We start from the raw sequence: 22,492 nt of genomic DNA on the forward strand, positions 1-22,492 counted from the left end.
AATACATTTTTAGCTCGACTTAGCTTCTAATGAACTTAGCTTCTAATGAACTGCTAGAAGCAGTTAATGTCTACTATCCTGGTCAGTGAAGCTCTGAAGTGTCCCCTTCCTTGGACCTGCTTCCCTTTAAGACAGCAGCCTCCTGTGCCTGACATTTACAGCCACAGACCTCAAGAGGCCCATTTCTTTGAGAATGCTCAGCCTGGCCTCCTAGCCTTGCCCCTAGCTGTGTGAAATCCAGGATGCAGGATGTTCTGGTTCACTTCAACCAATATTTGTGCCATCCACAGAGCTTAGCACTAGAGATGAGCCCAAGAGCCTTTTTTTTTTTTTTTGAGACAGTCCCACTATGTAGCCCAGGCTGGCCTCGAACCTGTGGTGATCCTCTGTCTCAGCCTCCCAAGTGCTGGGATTACAGGTGTGCAACACCACATCTGGCTCTTGGTACTCTGAAGCAGTTCTGGAAGTCTGTTTGTGAGTTTCTCTTGTTTCTGCCCCTGAGAGCTTGCATCCAGCAAGGGGCCCAGGGTCAGCATCTGCAGGCCTCCTACCTGCTGACCTTGAGGCTTCCCAGCCCTTAGCTCTTGGGATCTTTTTGTGTCCTGGGGCTGAGCTGATAGGGAAGGCGATTGCACACCAGCTGGAAGATCTTGGCAAACCACCTTGCCCCTTTAAACCTCAGTTTCTCTATTTGGAAAGGAAGCCGGAACCCCTCATTCATCTCAGAGTGGAGCAGTGTGTGGCAAGGCAGCCAGGAATCCAAGTCCCCGCTCTTCTACGCCTGCCAGTTCTTAAAATCCACAAGAGCTGAGAACAGCCCTGCACAAAGCACCCTGACTCCTTTCCCTCCTGCAGGACCGAAGGCGTCCTCTTGATGCAGCACCAGCCTCGAGTCTGGGCTCCTTTCAGTGCCCGCAGGGCAAAGTCTTGATCATTATTTCTCTTCGTGCAACAGCTAAACAAATCCACGGGGCCCTGCCCTCCAGCAATGGATCCCCTTCACCAGCAGCACACAGGGAGCAGGAAAGCCTCGGAAGTGAGGGTGGGGGTGGGTGGAACTGGCAGAAAGTGACAAAGAGGCTGTTGGGGAGAAGGGAGGGAGCTGGAGGCCCCTGAAAGCCAAAAGACATTCTTTCTATCTTTGGGGGGTCAGGGCTTAAAGCCAAAATCAAAAGGCCTCATAAAAATTCTCAGTCCTGAACACAGCAGGAGTCTCTGGGGTTCCCAGAAATCAACTCATGGCTTTCAAGCAAGAGCAGCCTGACTACCACTGGCTGGAGACCACCAAGGAGCCAGGTTCTGACCCAGAGCTGGCAGGGAAGCCTCAAATCTATCCAGCATTCCCATCCCCTTCTACAGATTACAGACACTTCGGAGGAACCCGACACTGTCCTGCGTATAAAGGAGATGGGAAATGTATCCCAAAGACACTGGCTCCCCGTCTTCAAACTAAAGATGTGTTGCGCTCTGCTCCCCTCCTCTCCCAGAGGCAGGAACCCCAGCTGGGGCGAACCTTCCCTCCACAGCTGGGGCTCTGTGCCCCCACCCCCACACCGTGCATGTGTAAGCAGTTCCTAGATGCAGCTCCTGCAGCAGGCGTGTTCTCCCAAAAGAGCGTGGAGGACTGGGGGAGGGACGGCTAACCAAGCGCTTGGCTCTCTGTGCAGCCGTTCCCACCCCGATTCCCACAGCTCCCCTCATCTGGCCTCCGCAGAGCTCAGCCAACCATGCCTTGGCCGAAAGCCTCTCCACCGCCAGCTCCTCGAAGGCATCGTAGGTCTTATGGAAAGTGGTCAGGAGCACTGGCCCCACAGGACAGCCACAAACGGGAACCACAGCAACACTGGGCAGGATCCCTGGAGGCAGCGCTGCTCCTCAGAGCTCTGAGAACCACCAAGCTCTACAGCAGCTCAGCCAGTTGGGGCCACAGCAGAGGCAGAAAGAGGACAGGATGCCAACAGTTGTTAGAAGCTGAAGAGGATGCCTTGGGCTGGACTTTCTCCCCTCAACCTGAATAAAGGGTGGGCACCTGGGGATGAGGTCAGGGAAACACCTCCTCTCACTGGAATAGCTGCTTGCCTTTCTCAACAGCCTCTCCCAGCTTTTTATATAATAAAGTCACCTTAATAATAATTCCCGGCTGACATACCATTCTGACTTAGGAGGTGTGACAGAAAAATATGGCAAATGTTTAAGAGCCATTTTCATGAAACTCCCTCAAAATCCTCCCTCCTTACCTCAAACACACTTGACTCATCATATTTCTTTTCCTTTTTTTTTTTTGAGACAGTCCCACTATGTAGCCCAGGCTGGCCTCGAACCTGTGGTGATCCTCTGTCTCAGCCTCCCGAGTGCTGGGATTACAGGTGTGCAACACCACATCTGGCTCTTGGCACTTTGAAGCAGTTCTGGAAGTCTGTTTGTGAGTTATCTTTAGTTGTGGCTGCCTCAAAATTCTGAATCAGTTCAAAATGTTTACCTTGGGCGTGGTGGCTCACGCCTGTAATCCCAGCACTCGGGAGGCCGAGGCAGGAGGATCATTGCGAATTGGAGACCACCCTGGGCTACAAAATGAGCTCAAGGCCAGCCTGAACTGCTTAGAGAGACCCTATCTCAAAGAGATGGGGAAAAAACATGTTTCCCTTTCAGGGTCATTGTGACTTGGGGAAAAACCAGACTTAGTGAATAAAGAAGACACACAGTGTCGTGTTTTTGCAGCCTCCCTTTTTTCGTATGGCATCAGCAGCTGCAGTCACCATATTTCCATCACACTTTCTAAAGACGCACAAAAGAGTATGTTCAGAACTGCTTCGCAAAGTGCCAAGAACGATGCGCCACATGTGCTCACAGCTAAGGGGTGTTCTGAGAGGCATTAAGGGCAAGGTCTTTTACTGTAACAAAATTTTTTAAATGGAAACGTTCACCGTGCCTTTCCATTTCCTCACTGCCTTTATTAGAATGTCCAGGTAGATCCTGTGCTACGTGCGCTCAGAGAAGAGCAAGATTACACGGACGCCCACTCTAGACACGCAGCCTGCCCCTGATGAGAGATTTCCAAGCTCAGGCAATGAAGAGTACATGGGTCACCAGACTCGTCACAGACAGTTCCTAGAGCTGGCGGTTTGTCTTACCAGGAAGGCACTTTTGCCTACTGGCATCTGTCTGGAGGAGAGTTGGGTCCCTTTCCCTCCAGCATGTCTGTGCCATCGTGTAATGCAGGTGCTGGATGGGTGTGAGAGACCACTGAGACTGGAGGGCTTCAACAGGGAGGGGGGTCTCAGGAGCATGTGCTCAGGTCTCAGCCCCGCAGTGACTGCCTGGGGTGCAGCTTGATGACAAGACGAGAAAAAATCCAGAAAAGCAGAGGGTAATGTGCAGAGGCGGGTAAAGGCTCTGACTTTTGTTAGTGGCTTAAAGAGGAGCAGGCACTTGGGGTGGGATCCAGAAAGTGGGTGCTACTCTTAGGACGTATAGATCTGGACCCTCAGGCTTCCTCTGTGCTGAGCAGCCGGCTCTGGGAGTGCAGGGACCTGCGCTTCATGGGAGTCGGCCCAAGGCCAGGACTGCTACCTCTTCCCTTGGTGCTCCTCAAAGTGACCTTCCCTAGACCCTGCCCCAGAGAGGGCAGCTCTCTGCCTGGGCCCAGTGCCCTTCCTAGAGATCGAGCTTGGGAAATGGTGGGGGTGACGGAAGTAGACTCCCAAAGGCTACAGGAAAGAATTTGCAGATCCAAGGTGGCAAAGGTGGGTGGCTCCCCTTGGCCACTCACTGCTCAGCTGCCACACAGGTCAGGCTGGAGGCCTTGCTCGCTGCCCCTCACCTGTAGTACTCCACGGAGGTGGTCTGGTCGGACAGCTCGGTCAGCTGCATGGTGACCTCCCTCCATGCAGGAAGCCTGGACAGCTGGACAACGACGTTGCCAGCCATTTGCTGAACGAACTTCAGGACCTGGATGTAGTCGCCCCGTGCAGCAAAGATCTCACTAAGCCGGGCCACGTGCTGCTCCAGGTCCACCGTCATCCTCTGGGTATTCTCGGACACCTAGGGACAGGAAATGCCAGGCCTCGGACAGGAGAAAGCCATGCAGGTGGGGCTCAAGTTTCTCACTTTGGAGGTCTCTGCAAGCTGCTTGTGCTTGAAGGGACTCACCAGGACAGCCCGGCCCTGGAGAGAGCTCATGAGGCTGCCGCCCCACAAGCAGGACGGAAGCCACTCCCTGTCACTCACCGCTACAGTGTGGGCCTAGCATTTCTCCTAAAAGCCCATGCGTCTAAGGCCTGGTCCCCAGCTTGGCAAGATACAACAGGGAGGTGATGGCAGCTCTAAGAGGTGGGAGGTCCTCAGGTCACTGGGGTATGTCAGAGACAGACTAGTGCATCCAGTGTCTTCCTCCTCCTCTTTTTTGTTTCCTACCCAGCAGGCGAGGAATTCTGCTCTGCTAGGCCACTGGCCCAACAGCAATGGGGCCAACCAAATACGGGCTGAAATCTAACAAAACCACTTTCTCTTTCTAAGCTAATTATCTCTAGTATTTATTATCATGGCAGGAAGTTAACACACCCATCAGGTCCTTCAAACCAGGCAGCAATCTCTGGTCTGCAGCTCCCGGCCTTAACCAGGGCGCCGTGAGAGCTAGTGCCTTGCTGGATAGGTTGAACATCTCTAACCTTAAAATTCAAAATCTGAAATTTCTTAAATCTCTAGCAGGGAAGTCTATGCTATATTCTAAAACCTGAAAAACTCCCAAATTCCAACAATGCTGGTGCCAGGCATTCTAGATAAATGGATACTTAAGTCTTTTTTAAAGACTCAAATGCAGAAATAAAACAGCCCATATTTCTTCCTCAAAGTCTGTTAAAACTTGAAATGCTTGAAAGGGATTCCTCTTTAGAGAAATAAAATACTGAAGCTAGAGAACACCTAGGCTGTTACAGGACTTCCATATCCCTGCAAGAAGCTTGGTTATAGAGATAGCAACAGCTGAGTCCTTCCAGACTCCCAGTGAAACCAGAACAAAAGAACTCTTTGCAAAACAAACAGAGATCAGATAATGTCTGGAAGGAGTCAGGAGGAGGAAATTGGTATCTTCCATCATCCCTTGGACGTTTGTTCTGCCAGGAGTGTGGCCAGGCTTTTGTTCCTTGATGGACCTTAGGGGCTTGGAGTTTTTTGTGCGAAGTAGAAACAGGATGATGGCAGAGACTGCCCTTGCTAGCTTCCAACAAGGAGTGCAGGTGGAGTTTGCACTGCAAAGGTGTTTTCCCGCAGGCCCAGGCTACCAGGCCTCAGTTCAGCAGCCCAAGCTCACCCTGCTGAGCTTGCGTGCTGGCAGCCAGGGAAGAAGGGCTTTGTTGTTCTGAAATTGTCACGCTAACCCCAGGAGCACAACAGGCTGGAAGGGGGACAGCGTATGCTAATCCTCACCCAGCAGCCTGCAGCTCTGAGGCTTGGAAGATAAAAAATGACACAGAGGAGGGCACAGCACTCTTCTTGGCCACCTCGGGCTTGCCGCACTTCGGGGACTTAGTAGCAACCTTGTGGCTTTTCACATCTGCCCTACACTGTGACTTCCTGGTTCCATAAAGAGAATGGGTCTCTTTGTTCTATTTTGTTTTATTTTCTCAATGTCAGCAGCTTGTTGTTTTCTGGCTTGTGCCTGGTCCTTATGAGCTGGTGGTGCTCACAAGATAGACTCGGTGCATTCTTGATTCGGCCCTTTGCAGCGTGGCACAGGGTAGAAAAACTCCAAACCATGTCAAAGTTCATTCAGTAATGAAGCATCACCCTAATAAGCCTTCCTGTTCCATTTAGTAAGATAAATGCACAAGGGCTTTATACTCTTGAGACAAATGGCACAATTACCAAATGGTGACATTAGGAGCAAGACCAGTACCACTTTTTACATTCTTTTTTTTTTTTTAAAAAGGACTGGAAAGCGCCCGCGGGTCTTGAACCCGGACTAATCGGCCCAGACAGTTGGGAAGCCAGACTCGAAGGAACCGCTGGGCTAAAGCCAGCCCTTACATTCTTTATTACATCAATAATATAGAACAAAGGGCTGATAAACTTTTGCCCTAATATCATTTTTTCCTTCTTCCATGACTGTAAATTTTTTTTTCTGTGGTGCTGGAGATGGAACCAGGGCCTCCTGCCTGCTAGGCAAACTTCATCAGTGAGTTACACCCTCAGCTCTAACCACTCTTTCTTAAACCCCTGCACTGGAAAGGAAACACACAGAGCAATACACATCTGTCCCATAGGAAACAAAACAAAAATTTAAAAAAATTAAAATCACGACACTGACCTACTTACTGCTTTGCTTTTGCACATATTCATTCCCCTTGGCTTCACAGGACCAGGGGGCAGGTGCCTCTGCCAGAAAACTGAAGTGCCAAGCCCCAGAGACGGAGCCTGGCTCTCCCGCGGGGAAGAGCCCCAGGACAGTGCAGCCTCTCCCAGCCCTCTAAACTGCTGATTAAAGGATGCGGCAGTGCTCCGGGTGGAGTCCCTCGGCCACCAGCACTACCAGGGAGTCACTGCAGATGTCAACTCTCAACCTAGCCTCAGACTTACAGAATGGGAAACTCAGGGAGGAGGGCCCAAACCCAGCTTAGCAAGTCCCCCATGTGATTCTACTGCAAACCCTGGGAGGGAGGAAGCTCCTGGGCTTTTGAGGTTACTGGGAGCTGGGTAGGTAGAGAGGAGGTTGTGGGGGGAGGGCTGGGAATCTCAGATCCAGTAGGAGGCAGGAAAGAGCAGAGGGACAAGAGAGCAAAAAAACAAACAACAAAACTCCCCCCACAAACCTCCCCATGCCTCAGTTTCTCCAACTAGGGATTGCCCACAAGCTTGCTGCAGGTTCTAACACAAGTCAGCAGAGCTCATGGGGCAGCAGAGCCTGGAGCCCTGCCTTAAAGCTTACTGAACCCTGAGAGGAGGGTGGCTGCTTGGTACCTTGGGAAAGAAGCTAGGTGGGTGGCTGGATGCTGGACACTGGATCCACAGAAGCGACTCAGCCAGCGATCCATGTGACCCCCTCCCCTCCATCGGAGCCTGAAGCTGCCCCAGACCCTGTCAGGCTGCCCCAGCCCTGTGCTGCCACTGCCCGCAGAGACGCGGGCTTCCCTGGGGGTGCAAGGCCTCAGGTGTGGGGGGTCTGACATGGAGGAGACTGCAGAGGACGGCCAGCTGCCTGTGTTGGTGCCACCTGGTTGCTTGATCTGGCTCCAGCAAGACCCAGCCCGAAGTGTTCCAATCCTCTAACCATGCTACCCACAGGCTCCCCACCCCAACCTCCACTTCACCGCGATTACAGTAATTATAATGAGCTCATTACCTTAGCCACTCCAGCTGGAGCACCTCTGTAGTTCACCTGGCACCCTCACCAGTATTAACTCACCTAATGTAATGTATCTGGTATTTGGACCTCGCCCCTTGTGACTCGGCATCATCTAAGGTCTGGGAGCTCCCCTGAAGCCCAAACTACCCTCCTCACTCTTGGAGGGGCCTTCTGCCTTGGGGCTGGGGCTGGATGACTCTGGAGCCTGGGGATAGCTATTCTCCTTCCAGAGTAGCAGTGGGGATCGCACTGGGCTGATCTCCAGGGACTGGAGGTGGGGAGGGTGGGACTGACAGCCTGGGGTTTGTCCTCAGCTGTGCCCTCCTCCCTTGAGATAAGGACAAGCACTCAAGGCTTCCCATCAGAGTGGTGCAGTACAAGGTCATGGCCTGGGGCTTTCCTGGGCAGGGATCCTTCCCTCCAGCTAGGCTCCTCTGGAGGGATTCCTGTGCAGATTGTGGGGAGAAAAGTGGGAAAGCAGCACTGCCAAGAAAGGAAGACGGAGGCTGAGTTCTAGGGGGCCGGGTTGCGTCCATGCCTCCCGGGAGGTGACCAGGCTGTGTCCCTGGGCTCCTGCACCGCAGCAGCTCGCTCTGACGGCGTGGCCAGACACCTGGGGCTTTGATTCTATGTCCTAAAAAGGGTCCCAGTGGACAAATGGAAAGATTATAAATTTTGCAGGAGACTGAGGCCCTTGGTTCTGGCAGGGGCTGCCTCCCCTAATGTCACAAGCATGATGAGCAGCAAGCTGTCTCTTTGAAGGTGAGCCCCCCTGGGGGGCAGAGGGAGGCATCAGCACCTCCAAGGAACTTAAGGGAGTGAGTGGAAGGGCAAAAGGAATCCTCTTTCTCACAGGACCAGCACTCGCAGAGCTGTCACAGGAAACCAGCAGAAAAGACCTGGCTCTCATCACAAAAGCCACAGGCCCCTGGGGCCAAGGGTAAAATTAGAGGAAACCCCAATTCCCTGTCTTAGCATCTGTCACTTGCACCTGGGGCTTGACAGTGTAGCTCTCTCCTTCCCTTAAAGGCCCCATTTCTCCTTGGGCCAGAACAGTGAGTCTTTCACAACTCCCTACCAGTCATGACTAACTGACCGGAGCCGGAAAACAGGCCCAGAAGGCACATGCTGGGTTTCAGGGATTCTCCTTGCGTTCCAGGGGCTTGTTCCTTCTTTCTGAAGAGAAGTTTTCTCCTTGCCCCTGAACTTCCTGTGCAGCAGTTACAGTGAAACTAAAGGTGCACACCTGTAATCCCAACGACTTGGGGAGCTGAGGCAGGAGGATTGCAAGTTTGAGGCCAGCTTGGGAAATTTAGCAAGACCCTGTCTCAAAATGAAAAAGCAAAATGGGCTGGGAGTGTGGCTCAGTGATAGTGCACTTGGCTTGCATGCCTGGAGTAGGCTGAGTTTCTGTGTTGAGGCTTCAGCGAAGCCTGTGAGATTTGATCCCACAGCTGCTCCCAAGCCCCTCCTGGCCTGGGGAGTAGGAACTGTCCTAGGCAGGGATGCGTGCAGCCCAGAGAAGAGCCCAGGCTGGCAGCATCAATCATATAAGCCTGCAGTGTGCAGCTGGCCTTGAGGTACCAGAAGTGCCCTTGTTCTGAACACACTGACCTCATGGTTTGTGTCCACACATGGCCAGCTGCCACGAGGCTTACCAGTTCATCCACCCCAGAGAAGGTGTGGTTTGCATCATCCAGGGAGTAGACCAGCTGGTACACACCATCGTTGGTCTCGCTGTTTCCATAGAAGCCAACGCCCACTGCAGCACTGTAAGCAAGACCCAAACCAAGGTTAGAGGGGACATCGACAGTCTGGTCTTCAACTGTTTTTAGGGCAGGTCTCAGTTCACAGTAAAACTGAGCATTAAGTACATAGGCTTCCGTACACCTCCTCCTCTGTACAGGGAGCTTCCCGCACCCAGGGGTGCATTTCTTGCAAGCAAAGGGCCCGGATGGATGTATTGTTAACCACCCAGAGTACACAGTTTGTGGAAGGTTCACTCCTAGTGTTGTGTCCTCTATGGGCTCAGACAAATAGTACAGAATAGTTTCACTGCCCTAAGAACCCCTTGCCTTTTTCCAGAATGTCATGCAGTTGGAATCCTACAGCGTGTGGCCTTTTCAAATTGGCTTCTTTCTCTCAGTACAAGGCACTGAAGCCCAGAATTTGGAAGGCTGAGGCAGAGGGATCAGGAGTTCAAGGCCTGTCTGAGCTACATAGTAGTTCAAGGTTGGTCTAAATTATATAGTGAGACCCTGTATTAAAAAAAAACAAAAATACAAACTGAAGCATATTCCAGGTCTTTCCTAACTTGAGACCCTATTTTTGTTTATAGGGCTGAATAAAATTCCATCTTGGAGTTTTTGGCAGTTGGGAACAAAGTTCTATAAACACCTTTGAGATGCAGGCTTTTCATTCTGGCTGAGGAATGCCCCTGGGAGTTGGGGTGAGGAGGAGATAGAGGTTAAAGGGTCATCCAGAGTCACAAAATAGGAGTCAGCTTGCTCCTGGCAGGCTGACTCTCTGCAAAGGCAGAGGATGGGGCCGGCCCTGAGGGTTCTGCTGGTGGGGAGACAGGCTGTCCATATTGTCACAGCTCCCCAGGGCACTCCTCACCAGTGGCTTGGGACCACTGAGGCTGAGTGAGTGAGACCACACACCTCTCCACCCCACCGTCTCTCTTGTCATTCTCCAGCCCACTCGGCCTCCCCGTGCAGCCGAGGCAGCTGGTCCTCAATGGCAAAGCTCCAGCACATGGAAAGGATCTCCTTACACTGAGCCAAAACCTGTAACCCAGGCACCCCAGGACCTGGCTCATCCTCTGGGTAAACTTCTAACTCTGTGCCACCCTGTACTACTCTCAATGCAGCCCTGTCACCTCTCACCTGCTCTCCGGGTCAGACACTTGTCCTTCCTGGGGCTGGGGTCTGCAGACCCTGACCTACTGTGCTCCAGAGGTAGCTGTTTACTTGGTCAATTATTAGGTGGTGTTTTTTTTTGGGGGGGGGGATACTGGGGATCCAACTCACGACCTCAGGCTTACCAGGTAAGCACTTGAACCACTGAGCTAAATCCCTGGCCCCAGTTATTAGTTAAAGTTTATTTAACTTCCTATTTTTTGGTGGCACTGAGGATTGAACCCAGGGCCTCTGCACTGAGCTGCAACCCTGGCCATTTAAACAAGGTCTCACAAAGTCACCAAAGTGCTGGGACTGGGCTTAAACTTTTGATCTTGGTCTCAGTCTCCCAGACTAGTGGGATTACAGACATGTAGCACCAGGCCCGGTTCAATGTCACCCCAAACTCCAGCTCAGAGCAAGCACTCAAGTCCAGACTCTGCACCAGAACCCAAGGTCAAAAGAATTTGGGATGCTCGCTGCAGGGTGCTCCCAGCCCACCACTGACCCAATTTGTGCCCCTTCTCCAGCGCCCCCCAACAGCCTGACTTCCTTCACAGAACTGTTGTCAAGCCCTGTCTCCTCCTTCCTATAGGTCTACACTGATTTAGATTTAACCAAACACAGAGCTTGAAACCTATCAGTGAAATTTCATGGTTGGTTCCCGTCCAACATTCCAGCCTGAACAAATCATTTCAAATCCTGACTCTGTCATCAATCATATTATATCTGATCCACACTACTTGGGATCACAGAAGATTGATTAAGCAGCCTGCAGGGTCTTCACCCAAAAGAGAGACGTAAATGCACTCAGGCCGATAGTTGCCCTAAGGGCAGGACCCGGGACCGAAAGTCCTGAAAGCTATAGACATCTTCCAGGACACCCTGGGCCCCCAGTGCAGTGTTTTTCAGGTTGCAGTCTGTGAGTTACAGCCCAGAATCACCTGGGATATTTGATAAAATACAGACAGACAAACCGTACCCATGCTGCCTTGTGTGGTCTGGGAGTTGCATGTTTAAAAACAAAGTTCTCTCTGATGGAGAGAAATCGACCCCCCGCAAAATAAAAACAAGATTTCTAGCCTGACCGTCTCTCTCCAGTCTGTGATTCACTGCACTGATCCTGTTCTCCACACTTAGCTGCACCACTGCACTGCCCGTCTCTCTCCAGCACCGAGCAAGTCTGCACGGCGGTGTTCATATTAGATGTGTGCGAGGCGAAATGACTTTTTGTTTGCAGTGCTGGGGTTCCAACCTAGGGCCTTGCACACGCTCCATGAGCCTTCTACCACAGAGCCACACCCCAATGCTCAAATTCCCTAGGTGCTAAAAAAACCCCTTTTGTCCTCTAGCTATCTAAATCAAGATAAGGTGTTTTTGAAGATTTAAGATCAAACCAACGTTCCTATTTCCTTCTTTTCCATTCTCCCAATCACCTTGCTTTTGAGAACTGGGGCATTCTCGTTTGTTGCTCTTTTGTTGATCTGTGGTTTTATCACACACGGCCCAGAAGTGCCTGTACTTGGCCTTCCAGGACCACAAACAGCCCTGGAGGGTCACTCTATCCCTCGAGGTGTCACAGGTCCTGTCTTGGCCCCGTGGAAGACCACACTGCTTGCTCCCTGTTCAGGAACCTCCTGCTCACCTCGGCTCTACATTTAATCTCCTTCTCCTGCATCCTCAGCAGCAGAGGACAACAAGCTCCTCCGGGCTCAGTTCCCCCAGACTTTACCTCCCCTTCCTTCTACTCCCACTTCCTTGACACCCCTCTTTTTGTTCTTCCTCCCAACGCTCAAGCCAGCTAAGGTGACCAGTGACCTGTGCGCCACTGAATTGAGGGCATTTTCCAACCCCGTCCATTTGTCCTTCCCTCCTGAAACACTCTGCCCTGTACCCACACTTCCCCATCTTTCCTGCTGGCTCCACACTTGGTCCTGGCCCTCTTCTGGTCTCCTGTTTTACTCTTCCGGGGGCAGTGCCAACCTGTGTGCATCGCTGCCACACTGTCCACCCCTGTGACCTCCAATTTATCACTCAAACACGGAGTCTCCATCAGTGTCCTCAACACTGCCTCTTGGATGTTTCAAAGATGCCTTCAGCTCAGTCTGTGTAGCCCCCAAACCCTCTCTTTTGGTTCCCTCCCAGGGTCCTGTATCGTCAGGTGGCACCAGGCAGCCAGCCCAGGACATAAGTCAGAATCTGGAGGCTGCTCCCCCAGCAGCCCCTCGCTCCTCACCTCCCCACCCAGCTCATCATCCATGTCCTTGTCCTCTGCCCAGGCCCTAGCAGGGCCCATGGCCCTCCACCTGGTAACTGACAGCCTGCACTCTCGCTTGCCCCTTCTAAGTCACCCGCTGCCCTGAGGTCACTCTGCCAGTCCCATCGTTGGACTGGTATCAGGTCTGTGCACCTTCCAATCTGCCCCTCCCAGCCCCCTGCTCTGTTCTCCATCACAGGGTGCTGACCCCTGGCACTGAATTTCTCAAGGTCCTGATAGGCTTTGCTGATGGAGGCACTGACAGGAGCGTGTGAGGAACGTGCCCTCCTTACAGCAGCTACCAAGCTTGCTGCTGTGTGTGGCTTTGGCCCACCCTGGTTCCAGCTTCTCTAGTGTTGTGGCATTACAGTTTCAATCAAAAATGTCCCCCCAAGTGCAAACTTATAACCCCAGTATTTTGGGAGGGTGAGGCAAGAGGATCACAAATTCAAGCCCAGCTTCGGCAATTTAGTAAACTTGTCTCAAAAAGTTAAAAAGGGCTAGGGATGTAAGCCAGGGCAAAGGCCCTTGGCTCAATCTCCAGAAGGTTCACATAGTTAGAAGTGGGGCTCTTTGAGGGGAGCCCACCTCATCAGTGAGGAGCTCAGAGCTGAACTCCGTGGGAGCAGCTAGGGGGTTGGTGGGAAGAAGTAGGTCGCGGTGATGTAACTTGGTCCAGTTTATCCTCACCCCAGTCTCTTCCCTCTCTGTGGTCTTTCCTCCTCCAGGCTCTTCCGCGATGCTGTTCCTGCCTTGGAGCCAAGTGACAAGGAACTGAATCCCCCGCCCCCCCCATAAACCTCCCTGCCCTCAAGCTATGCCCGTTAGGTGTTTTGCCCTAGCCAGGTAAAGCTGAGTACTGTGCACAGCTTCACCCTTCTGTCCCTCTGACCTGGGGCCCACAGTGGCCTCGCTCTTGCTGACCCAAATCACCCATGTGCCCCTTTGGTCTGAGCTCTTCCACTGGCCCACTGAGGACTCCTCCTGGTTCGAGTCCCAGTGCTCTAAAGACTCCACTGGTCCTGCTTCTGATTAAGCCTGGCTGATCTCTAAGCCTTGCTCTTCAGGACCCACATCGCTAACACAGCCCAGAAGCTCCTGGATGGTCTGGGTCCCAGCTGCCCCTCTGTGTTCTCACATTGTCACACTATGATGTCTGCCTTGAATGGCTGCTTCTTGCTTCTATCCATTAAACCCTTAGCCTTCTCACCTGCTGTCTGCTCTAGCTACACTGGCTTCTTTTAGCTCCATATAACGTTCTGCCACAGGGCTTTGCACCTGTTCATCCTGCCTCTGACTAGAAGTATTTCCTCCTATTCTGCCCCCACTTTTGTCTAGTTAGTGCCTATTCATCCTGTGGATTGGAAATCCTTGGCCCTAGGATGCCTAGTCAGAAGGACAGCTTATCCAACCTTATGCCTTTATGTTTTTTTCCTCTACCGCATCATTATTCTCTTTCTCTCCCAAGAGATCAAGAACTCCAAGACCACAAGGGCAGACCTGGTGCCTGTTTGCCTTACTGCTGGCCCTCTTGCCTGGGATAAGTGTCTAGAATACTGTGAAACAAATCCAGCCATACAGACTTCTTCTGCCTTGAGTTCTGTACAGACTACATGCAATCATTACTTACTGGGACTGACGCCCCTTCTGAGGTCCCTCCCAATCTCTTATTTTATTTTGTTTTTTGAGACAGCATCTCGCTGTGCAGTCCAGGCTGCTCTGGAACTCATTATGTAGCCCAGGTTGGCCTTGAACTCAGGGCAATCCTCCTGCTTCAGTCTCCCAAGTGCTGAAATTACAGGTGTGCACCACCACGCCTTGCTTCCCAAGCCATTTTTTTTTTCTTTTTCTTTTTTTGTACTGGAAATTGAATTCAACCTTGCACCTGACAGGCAGGCACTGGGCCACTGTATCCCTGGTTCCCAAGCCAATGCTCCAAAATACATATAGTTCCTAAAATTTGATGGTGTAACTTAATGGTTTTTCAGCTTAATGAGGTTATGGAAGTACTTGTAATAACTATTTCTTCCCCGAATGGCATTCAATTAATTACATGGCACAGCTGGCACTTTATTATCAAACAGGCTTTATTGTTTGATGATTCTGCCTAATTGCAGGATGATATACCCATTTTGAGCCTGTTCAAGGTAGGATGGAAGTGGGCACAGTAACGCACCCCGATAATTCCAGCACTTTGGAAGGCTGAGGCAGGAAGATCACAAGTTTATGTCCAGCCTGAGCAACTTAGTGAGACCCTATTTTAAAATACAAAATAAAAATGGGCGCTAGGCATGGTGGCACACACCTATCATTCCAGCATTGAATGGCAGAGGCAGGAGGATCACTGCAAGTTTGAGGTCAGCCTGGGCTTCATAGTGAGTTCAAGAGCAGCCTGAACTACATAGCAAGACCTTGTCCCAAAAAAACAAAGGAGCAAACAAACAAAAATTATGTAGCTCAGTGTGAAAGCCCCAGGTCCAATCCCCAGAGCCAAACAAGGAGAGGCGGGACAGGCTGGGCTAACCTAGACTGTTCAGTGGATTAAACGCTATTTCTAATGACAATATTATGCTATTTTCAATGTACAATCGGCTTATGAGGCCAGACATCCACTAGCTGTCTAGCAACACCTGCCTTCCACAGTTCACGTGGTGGTTTTCACTCCTCATCCGGGGTCCCACAGCACAGCCAGGGTTCCCTGGGCAGCCAGCAGGGCTGGCAGCATGCCCACGGGGTCCTGCCACTTCCTGCCCACTCTTCCTTCTACATGTTCAGTGTGTGTTCTCTGGAGGAGGATTTTAGATACCACAGTCAGCTCTCAGACTCTCCTCTACTGCTCTTTGTGCTCCCAACTGGCCGAGACCTCTTATGGGCAGCGCCAATGCGGTCTGCCGGCCCCAGCCCCTGCCATGAGCTCGTGGCCCAGCTCTCTTCCAGCTTCAGCAAGCCCCACGCTGCAGGTGGATGCAATCCTGGATGTGTTCTAACAGAAGAGAGTGAGCTCTGCAGCCACTCATGGCCTGGAATGGACAGTCTGTGTTCCCATGCTCTAGATCTAACGCTAATTATTTAGGGAACCCCCGCCACCACCCCAAGTGGGGCTGCATCCCAGAAGCACCTTGGGGGGACCCTGAAGTTTTACATTTCTTTCTTTCTTTTTCGAGACAGGGTCTTACTATACTATCAGACTGGTCTGTAGCCCAGACTGATCTCGAACTTGTGGGCATCCTCCTGCCTCAGCCTCCCAAATGCTGGGATTACCGGCATGTGTCACCATACCCAGTCACCCACACTTCACACTGTTCAGTGTTGGGGCTTGAACGCAATGCCTTGTACATGCTAGGTAAACACTCAACCATTGAACTACACTTATCTTAGGCTTTGGGAAGAGCCTCTGCAGATATAAAAACAAGAAACATACAGCAAAGATACACGTGTGGACACTTCTGTGGCGCAGGCCAAGGAGCACGACTGTCACATGGTGCTAGAAATCATCACTTCCTCAGCCAAAGCAAAGAAGGACAGCCGCCTGACGCACTAGAAGTTCCTGATCTCACAAGATGGAAATGACTTGGGTACACACCAGACTTCTGGCTTTGCTGGCCCAGGCTGGCTGGCAGTTGGGAGGGGACAGGGACACAGTGGGTAAAGGGGTGCACTGTTTAGGGAGATCCCCGCCCCCACCCCAGGCATCTGAATCTCAGTGCTTGGGCAGGCATCTTGGTGACACGTCTGCTCTCCTTGGTTGGAAGAACTTGGCCATACAGCTGAGAAGCAGCTGGGGCTGGCCGAGGGCACAGAAATAGCTGACTATGGGCAACACAGAGAGCGCAGGCCCCAGCAGGTGACTCTTGCTCCTGGGCCTGCCATGGCTGCCCCCAGCTGTGTGGAGGGACACTCACCAGCAGACGAGCCCGGCCGTTGCTGCTGTCCAGGTGATGCAGCAGGTGCTGTGCTGCTTGGTCTGTACCGCGTGGTCCCGCCGGCAGCAGCAGACGCATACCAGGTACGTGGCGAGGAAGGCAAGGTTCAGGCCCAGGCAGACGGCAGCCAGCAGCCCCAGGAGCAGCAGTGACTGCAAGACACAGGCTGGGCTGAGCTCTGGCTCCAGCAGCGGGGAGAGTCCGGGAATGCTTGTCCTGGGCCTGGGCGCAGCTGGGAGAGGTCAGTGTCTGCCGCATACCCTAGCTCCTGCCTGCACTGACCCTTCCTCTCTGATTAGAGCTCCAGGCCTGGGAACACTGCCAGGGGAGGGTGAGGAGAAGGAGCAGGAGGGCTCACACCGTGTAGAGGACAGGAGAAAGGCCCCCAGCCCTGGTTTCCAGCTTCTACACCTGGATAAGGATTAAGGAGCAGGCCCTGCCCGTGGCTAAGCTCTGAGCCACCCTACAAGGAGGCGGGGTGCCCCCCAAGGGCTACCAGTGACACTCTAAAGGGTGAGCAAATATGCACAGAAAGATTAAATTTAAAAACAATTATTATACTAAAAGACATGCTCTCAGGAAAGCCCCTCAAAATAACTCCCCTTACTTTGAAGGTATTCATTCCATTGCTCTTTGAACATTTTGAAGCAGCTCTGGAGGTCCTCTTTGGAAAGTGGCTTTACCAGGTATGATAAAAAATACAACTGCTACTGCCATGCCCCACTGAATGAAAAAGCAGGCTTATAAAGTGACAGATTTTTTTTTTTTTGGTACTGGGGATCGAACTCATGACCTTGACCTTGCAGGCACCTATACCTCTGAGCCAAATCCCCAGCCCCAAAGAGATGGGTTTTTATCCCTATTTGTATTCTGTCAGGCCACCATGGTGCTGGTTCAAAAAGGCAAAGGGGCCAAAACCAACAGCTTTCTTCTTCTTTTTCTCCCCTCACCTCGGGATGGACTTCCTGTCCCTGCTCCCGCATGCGCCAAAGTAACCTCCAGTCTGCTACTAAGATGACCCCCTTGCCAGACCCTCCCCTGGCCACAGGTGATAAATGTGTCTGCGCTCCTTTGTTCTGGCAGGCAGGGGTACTTTCTTTCGCCTCTCCTGCAGCCCTCCAGTGCTGGCAATAAAGGCCTCTTTTCTTCTTTGTCTCTCTATTGTGCCAAAAACCTTTTAATAAAGATGTGCAGTGTGCTCTTACCCACCTCTTCACTGTACCGGGCACCGTGAAATTTCTCTCTTCCCCAAAACCAAAATGTTTCCCATCATATCAGGATATTAAGGCAACCAAGACAGTGCCACTAAAGACACTCGAGAAAGAAGACTTCCAGAACAGTTCAGAAGGGAGCCATGTAAGGCTGGGGATTTAGCTCAGCGGCATAAGCACCTGCCTTATAAGCAGGTGGTCGTGAGTTCAATCCCTGGTACCGATAAAAATGAAAATGAAAAAGACAGAAGGGAGCCATGTGTTACAAGACAGGGAGGATTTTGAAGGAGGACCAATGTCAGTGTGTCTTTTACTGTAACTAGCTTTTTAAAATGTAAACATTTGTTGTATTTTTTCATTCATATGTCATTGCTACCAAGGGAGATGTCCACAGGGAACAGCAGCCAAGCGTGCCTGGGTGGAAGTATGGCTTGGGCAGGATGCCTTAGGTACCAAGTGGGGCAGGTGGCAAGGCTGCTGCCACTCTATGCCAAAGTCTAATGTGCTCAGTCTAGGTTCGCATCCAGTCATGAGCAGCCAGCTCCTTCTGGGGGGCTGGGCGAGGAGCTGGGAAGGAGGTACAGAAGCTAAGATGCGCAAGGCGTGCCCCACCCCTTCTTCTACATCATGCAAAGGACAGCTGATCTAGGAGCCAATGAGGGCTACAAAACAGAGCTCAGGAGACAGGAGGTGCCTTCTCAGACCCACCCAGCACCTCAGGGTCCTGCGAGGGCAGCAGCTATCTGCCAAGAGGCCTTGGTACCCAGCCCCCAACCTGCCTGCCATGTCCTCTAATCTCTTGATTCGGCCAGATGGACACCAGATGGCCCCAGAATTGGTGACTGTGAGCCGGGGCTAACCCCAAATCTAAGTCAGGCTCCTGAGCAGAAAGCCTACCCTGCTTCCCAGGGGACCCTGAGTGGCTCCCCGTTTGCCTTTGTTTCCACACCCCGGTGCGGAGAGCTTGTGTCAGGGGCCCTGGATGCTGGTGGCAGTCCACAGTGTGGGGAGACTGCAGGCCCAGAAGGTCGGACAGGGGACAAACCACATATGGGGCACACACAGAGCCAGCCTGACGCAGAGGTCAGCAGCTGATGCCCAAGGCCCTTTGGTCATTTTCCAGGGGACACAGTACAGAACTGGGGACGTCCATAGGAGCCACTAGCTCCTGAGTTGGGCTCTCTATGGTCACCTCAATGGATAAGCTTCTCAGTCTTAGGGGCAAATGATTGGAAGTGGTGAGCACAGCCCGGAGAGGGCAGCCCAGATGGGGCACATGGGTCTGACAATGAATGTGGTTTTCACCCGCCTGGGGCATGCACTTCAGAGGTGCCCCTGGGTCACCACCCTCATGTAGGCAGCTGGGAAGACAGTGGTTCTGAGGAGGGCGGGGACTGACACTATGCCTTCTGGGACCACTCGCTAGCATGACCGGTAACTTGCAGGGACCCCAGGAGACAGTGGGAAGCTGCAGCCCATCCACCAACCTCCAGGCTCACTGGGGGGCCCAGGCGTCCAGGCCAAGGTGAAGGCCAGGGTAGGTGGGGGCCCAAGGCCGCTTCTTTTGAAACAAAGATCACCACGCTGCAACTCGACCTTTAATTGCGACGCTGACAGCTCCCAGGAGCTTCCCAGCCACAGGTCTGAACGCCAGCATCAGAACTCTAGCTGACGCATCGGACGCCAAGCCAGGGAAGCACAGAACCAAAGCGGCACAAGTTCTCCACTTCCCCAGCAGCCTGGCTTTTTCTTCAAACTGATGTGCTCAGCAAACCCCGGACACACTGTGCCTTGGAGGATGGAAATGCTGTCCTGGCCACCACAGGCCCTGGCACCCCACTGCTGAAACCCAGGGACCCTTGAATAACCTGCAAACCACTAGGTGACACACACACTATGACCCATTATCGCCACAGAAAGGAGGGCTGTGTTTCCAACAAGCTCCACACGTCAGAGTCCACTGCAGCAACTGTTCACTACTGAAATACTCCAGAAGCTCACTGACAAGACACATGCTGTGTTTATAATCATGGAATGGAATACTATGCAGCCACAAAAGAAAACCGTTCCCCATAATACAGTAGATGAATCTCCAGGCACAGTGATGAGGACTGCAAACCAGTAGACTGCATGTTTAATTTATATGAAGTATAAGACCAGAGTAGCTTTACTACAGCAGTAGAGGTGTGAATAGCGTACCCTTTGATGGGATGGTGCCGCACACACCAATTCATTGGGATACATGCTTCAGACTGTGCATGTTTGTGTAAGTTATTCCTAATAATTTATAAAAAGTAATGAAACCCCAAGAGGGCTTCTCATGCAGCCCAGCTAACACCCCCACCTCCCTCAGTGACTCTTTACTGTCCCAAGGGTAGTGCCACTGATCTCTGTCCAAAAAGGAAATGCCACTTAATCCATCCTGCGTTCCTACCCAGAAGGAAAATCCCCCAGAATCAGGGGTTGGAGCCATTTCAGTTTCTTCAAGCCTACCCTCTGCCGAGTCCCGGTGGCTGCTGAGGTCTCTACCTCAGACTCCAGGAGTCTGCTCCTGCCTTCTGACCTCCTGCAAGCCAACTCTTCCCCAGCAGCCTGGGATTCTGTGGCCTGGGGCCACGCCAGGCTGGGCAGCTGGCCTCAATTAGGTCATGGATAACGTACCCAGCACGGGAAGGCGCAGTGATGCCAGAGTAACCCAGACTCCGAGGCTTTCTGGAGGCTGCTTGCCTCCAGAACCCTGGCCTCTGCTCCTGGGAAGGAGGACTGGAGGTGTCCAGGTGGTGGGACAGGCAGAGAGCAGGCAAAGGGAACAGGAGGAGAGAAGGGAGGAAAGGGAGGGGGAGGAGGCCAGCAACCAGCCAACTCGGGGTCACCCACTGCTCTCCAATGGGCAATTACTTTCCTGCTGCTAATGAAAACCCTGGTCCCCATGTGCACAGCAACCTTGGGGACAGGGAGGAGGGTGCGGCAGGAAGCGGAGCTCTGCTCACAGGGACTCTTGCTTGATGGACAGAGCTTAGGAAGGACAGTCTCTCACATCACCCACCATCTGTTGCTATCCAGAGGTCACCAACACCTCCCAACACCCACATTAGTGCCCCTTTAATTCTTTCTGGTGATGAGAAACCCAGTGTGGAGACCAACAAACAGCTCAGGACCCTGGGGCATGGGGGTGTCATGAGTGGCACTGCCTGTTGTTCTGGTCCCTGGGGGCTTTTGCACTGGGCTTCTGTCACTCGGAGACAATGAGTGCTGGGCTAACCTCCGGGTGAGGCCAGGGGTGGGGTGCAGGCTCAGGGAGACCCCATCTAGGCCATCTGGGAAGAGCTAACTCCCCTCCCAGACTTAGCATGACTGTCGGGTGACAGTGACTCAGTGCCAGACGGGATGAATGGGGCTCCCTCATCCCAACCACAGCTCGCGCAGAGGGGCGGGCTCGCAGTGTGGCCTTCACTCTTCAGACCTGCGCCTTGCTGCTCCGCCCTTCCTCCAGCCTGGGTCTCTTGGGGGAAATCTAGGAACCGAGGTACTCCAAGAGGCACAGGAGAACGTTTGCCTGAATACAAAAATGAAAACATCTCCTTTTATCTCCTGACACACGCCCCAGAGAGTGAGCAGACTCCTGGTTCAGGGCAAGGAGAGATGGAAGTGGACACACACACACACACACACACACACACACACACACACATCCTGGCTTGAGCTTGGGCTCCCCGCTTGTCTGGTTTTCCCCCCAGCTGAACTATGACACTAATGCTCCAGGAAGGAGGAAACTGAGTTGGCCTGTTCAAAGAGACACAGCTGGACTTCCTTCCAGATGCCCTTTCTGCTCTCCCCAACACTGCCCAAAGGATAGCTGGCCGGCTGGGCTCTCCTCCTTCAGGCACCACCACCCTCCCTCTCCAATCCCCCAGGCCTGTCAAAGGCGGGAAGGTCTGGTGGCTTCTTCCCCTAGACACACACCCTAGCTGGCGGGAAGATTCCCTTCTGCCTCCCCTCCCAAAGAAGCTGAGGATGCAGGCAGCCCAAAGAGCCTTCCCAAGACCCTGAGCTCAGGTTCACTGTGTGTGTGTGTGTGTGTGTGTGTGTGTGTGTGTGTGTGTGTGTGGAGGGAGGGTACAGAAGATCAGCTATGGGAGGAACTAGGGGCTCCCACCAGCCCCAGAGACCCCAAAATTAAGGAGGCCTCTACTTCCTCAGTGAGGTCCTGGGAGAGAAAACCTGCTCAGGGCCTTTCAGTTCACTGGTGACCTGTTTCTCAGCCCCTCTGCTCTCCTAAGACCCCCTGCAGCCATAAGGCAGCCAGTCGCTGGCCTGCCTGAGACCTGGCCCCATCTGCTCCCATCTCCCTTAGTCTTTGACACACCTGTGTGCACACACACCGCCCTACAAGCCTGCACCGGTTTGTTTGAACCTGTGAGCTATAAACTGAAGCCCTTTGGCATCTCCCCCCTCAGGGTCTGAAGCGCTTTCCTCCCTTTCCCTTTGAGCACTGTGCTCATCACATAGCTTCAAGGCTCACCACCTAATGATTTCTATCATGGGGTGTATTATGTGCTGTGGGACCTTCTGTATTAAGAGTGCCATGTGCAATATCTCATTTAATACTTGCAGATGCAAGCAGTGAATTTTGGAGAGGCTAAGACATCTGCCCATGGTTCCACAATAATAGAAATAAAATCCAACCTGGCTATGAGATGGCAAAGTCGCCATCTCAGCTCCCTGACTGCTGCCACAGCGGTGTAAAGCTGTCCCACAGCCACTGCTCCCAAAGGCCTGCTGCCTTGGCATCATGGTCACCCAGGCCTGGCTTGGTACATGGCCCCAATCAAGTCTGCATACTGAGGTGATAGCAGAAGGTG

At 52.5% G+C, this 22,492-nt stretch overlaps 1 protein-coding gene across 3 annotated transcripts in view; it reads right to left on the reverse strand.

The window, feature by feature from the left end:
- Ttyh2 (tweety family member 2) overlaps positions 1-22,492 on the reverse strand; it is a 41,473-nt gene that overhangs the window by 16,821 nt on the left and 2,160 nt on the right. For all 3 annotated transcript variants that reach the window (XM_013147064.3, XM_003464905.5, XM_063242523.1), the window contains exons 2-4: positions 16,399-16,571; positions 8,998-9,109; positions 3,821-4,041 (exon numbers count right to left, since the gene is read on the reverse strand). In XM_013147064.3, the coding sequence (XP_013002518.1) occupies positions 3,821-4,041; positions 8,998-9,109; positions 16,399-16,571 (506 nt within the window). The remainder of the gene's footprint in view (positions 1-3,820; positions 4,042-8,997; positions 9,110-16,398; positions 16,572-22,492) is intronic.

Source organism: Cavia porcellus, unplaced genomic scaffold (genome assembly GCF_034190915.1).
Source record: "Cavia porcellus strain 051 isolate PalLab524CR breed Dunkin Hartley unplaced genomic scaffold, mCavPor4.1 scaffold_32, whole genome shotgun sequence".
Lineage (NCBI taxonomy): Eukaryota > Metazoa > Chordata > Mammalia > Rodentia > Caviidae > Cavia > Cavia porcellus.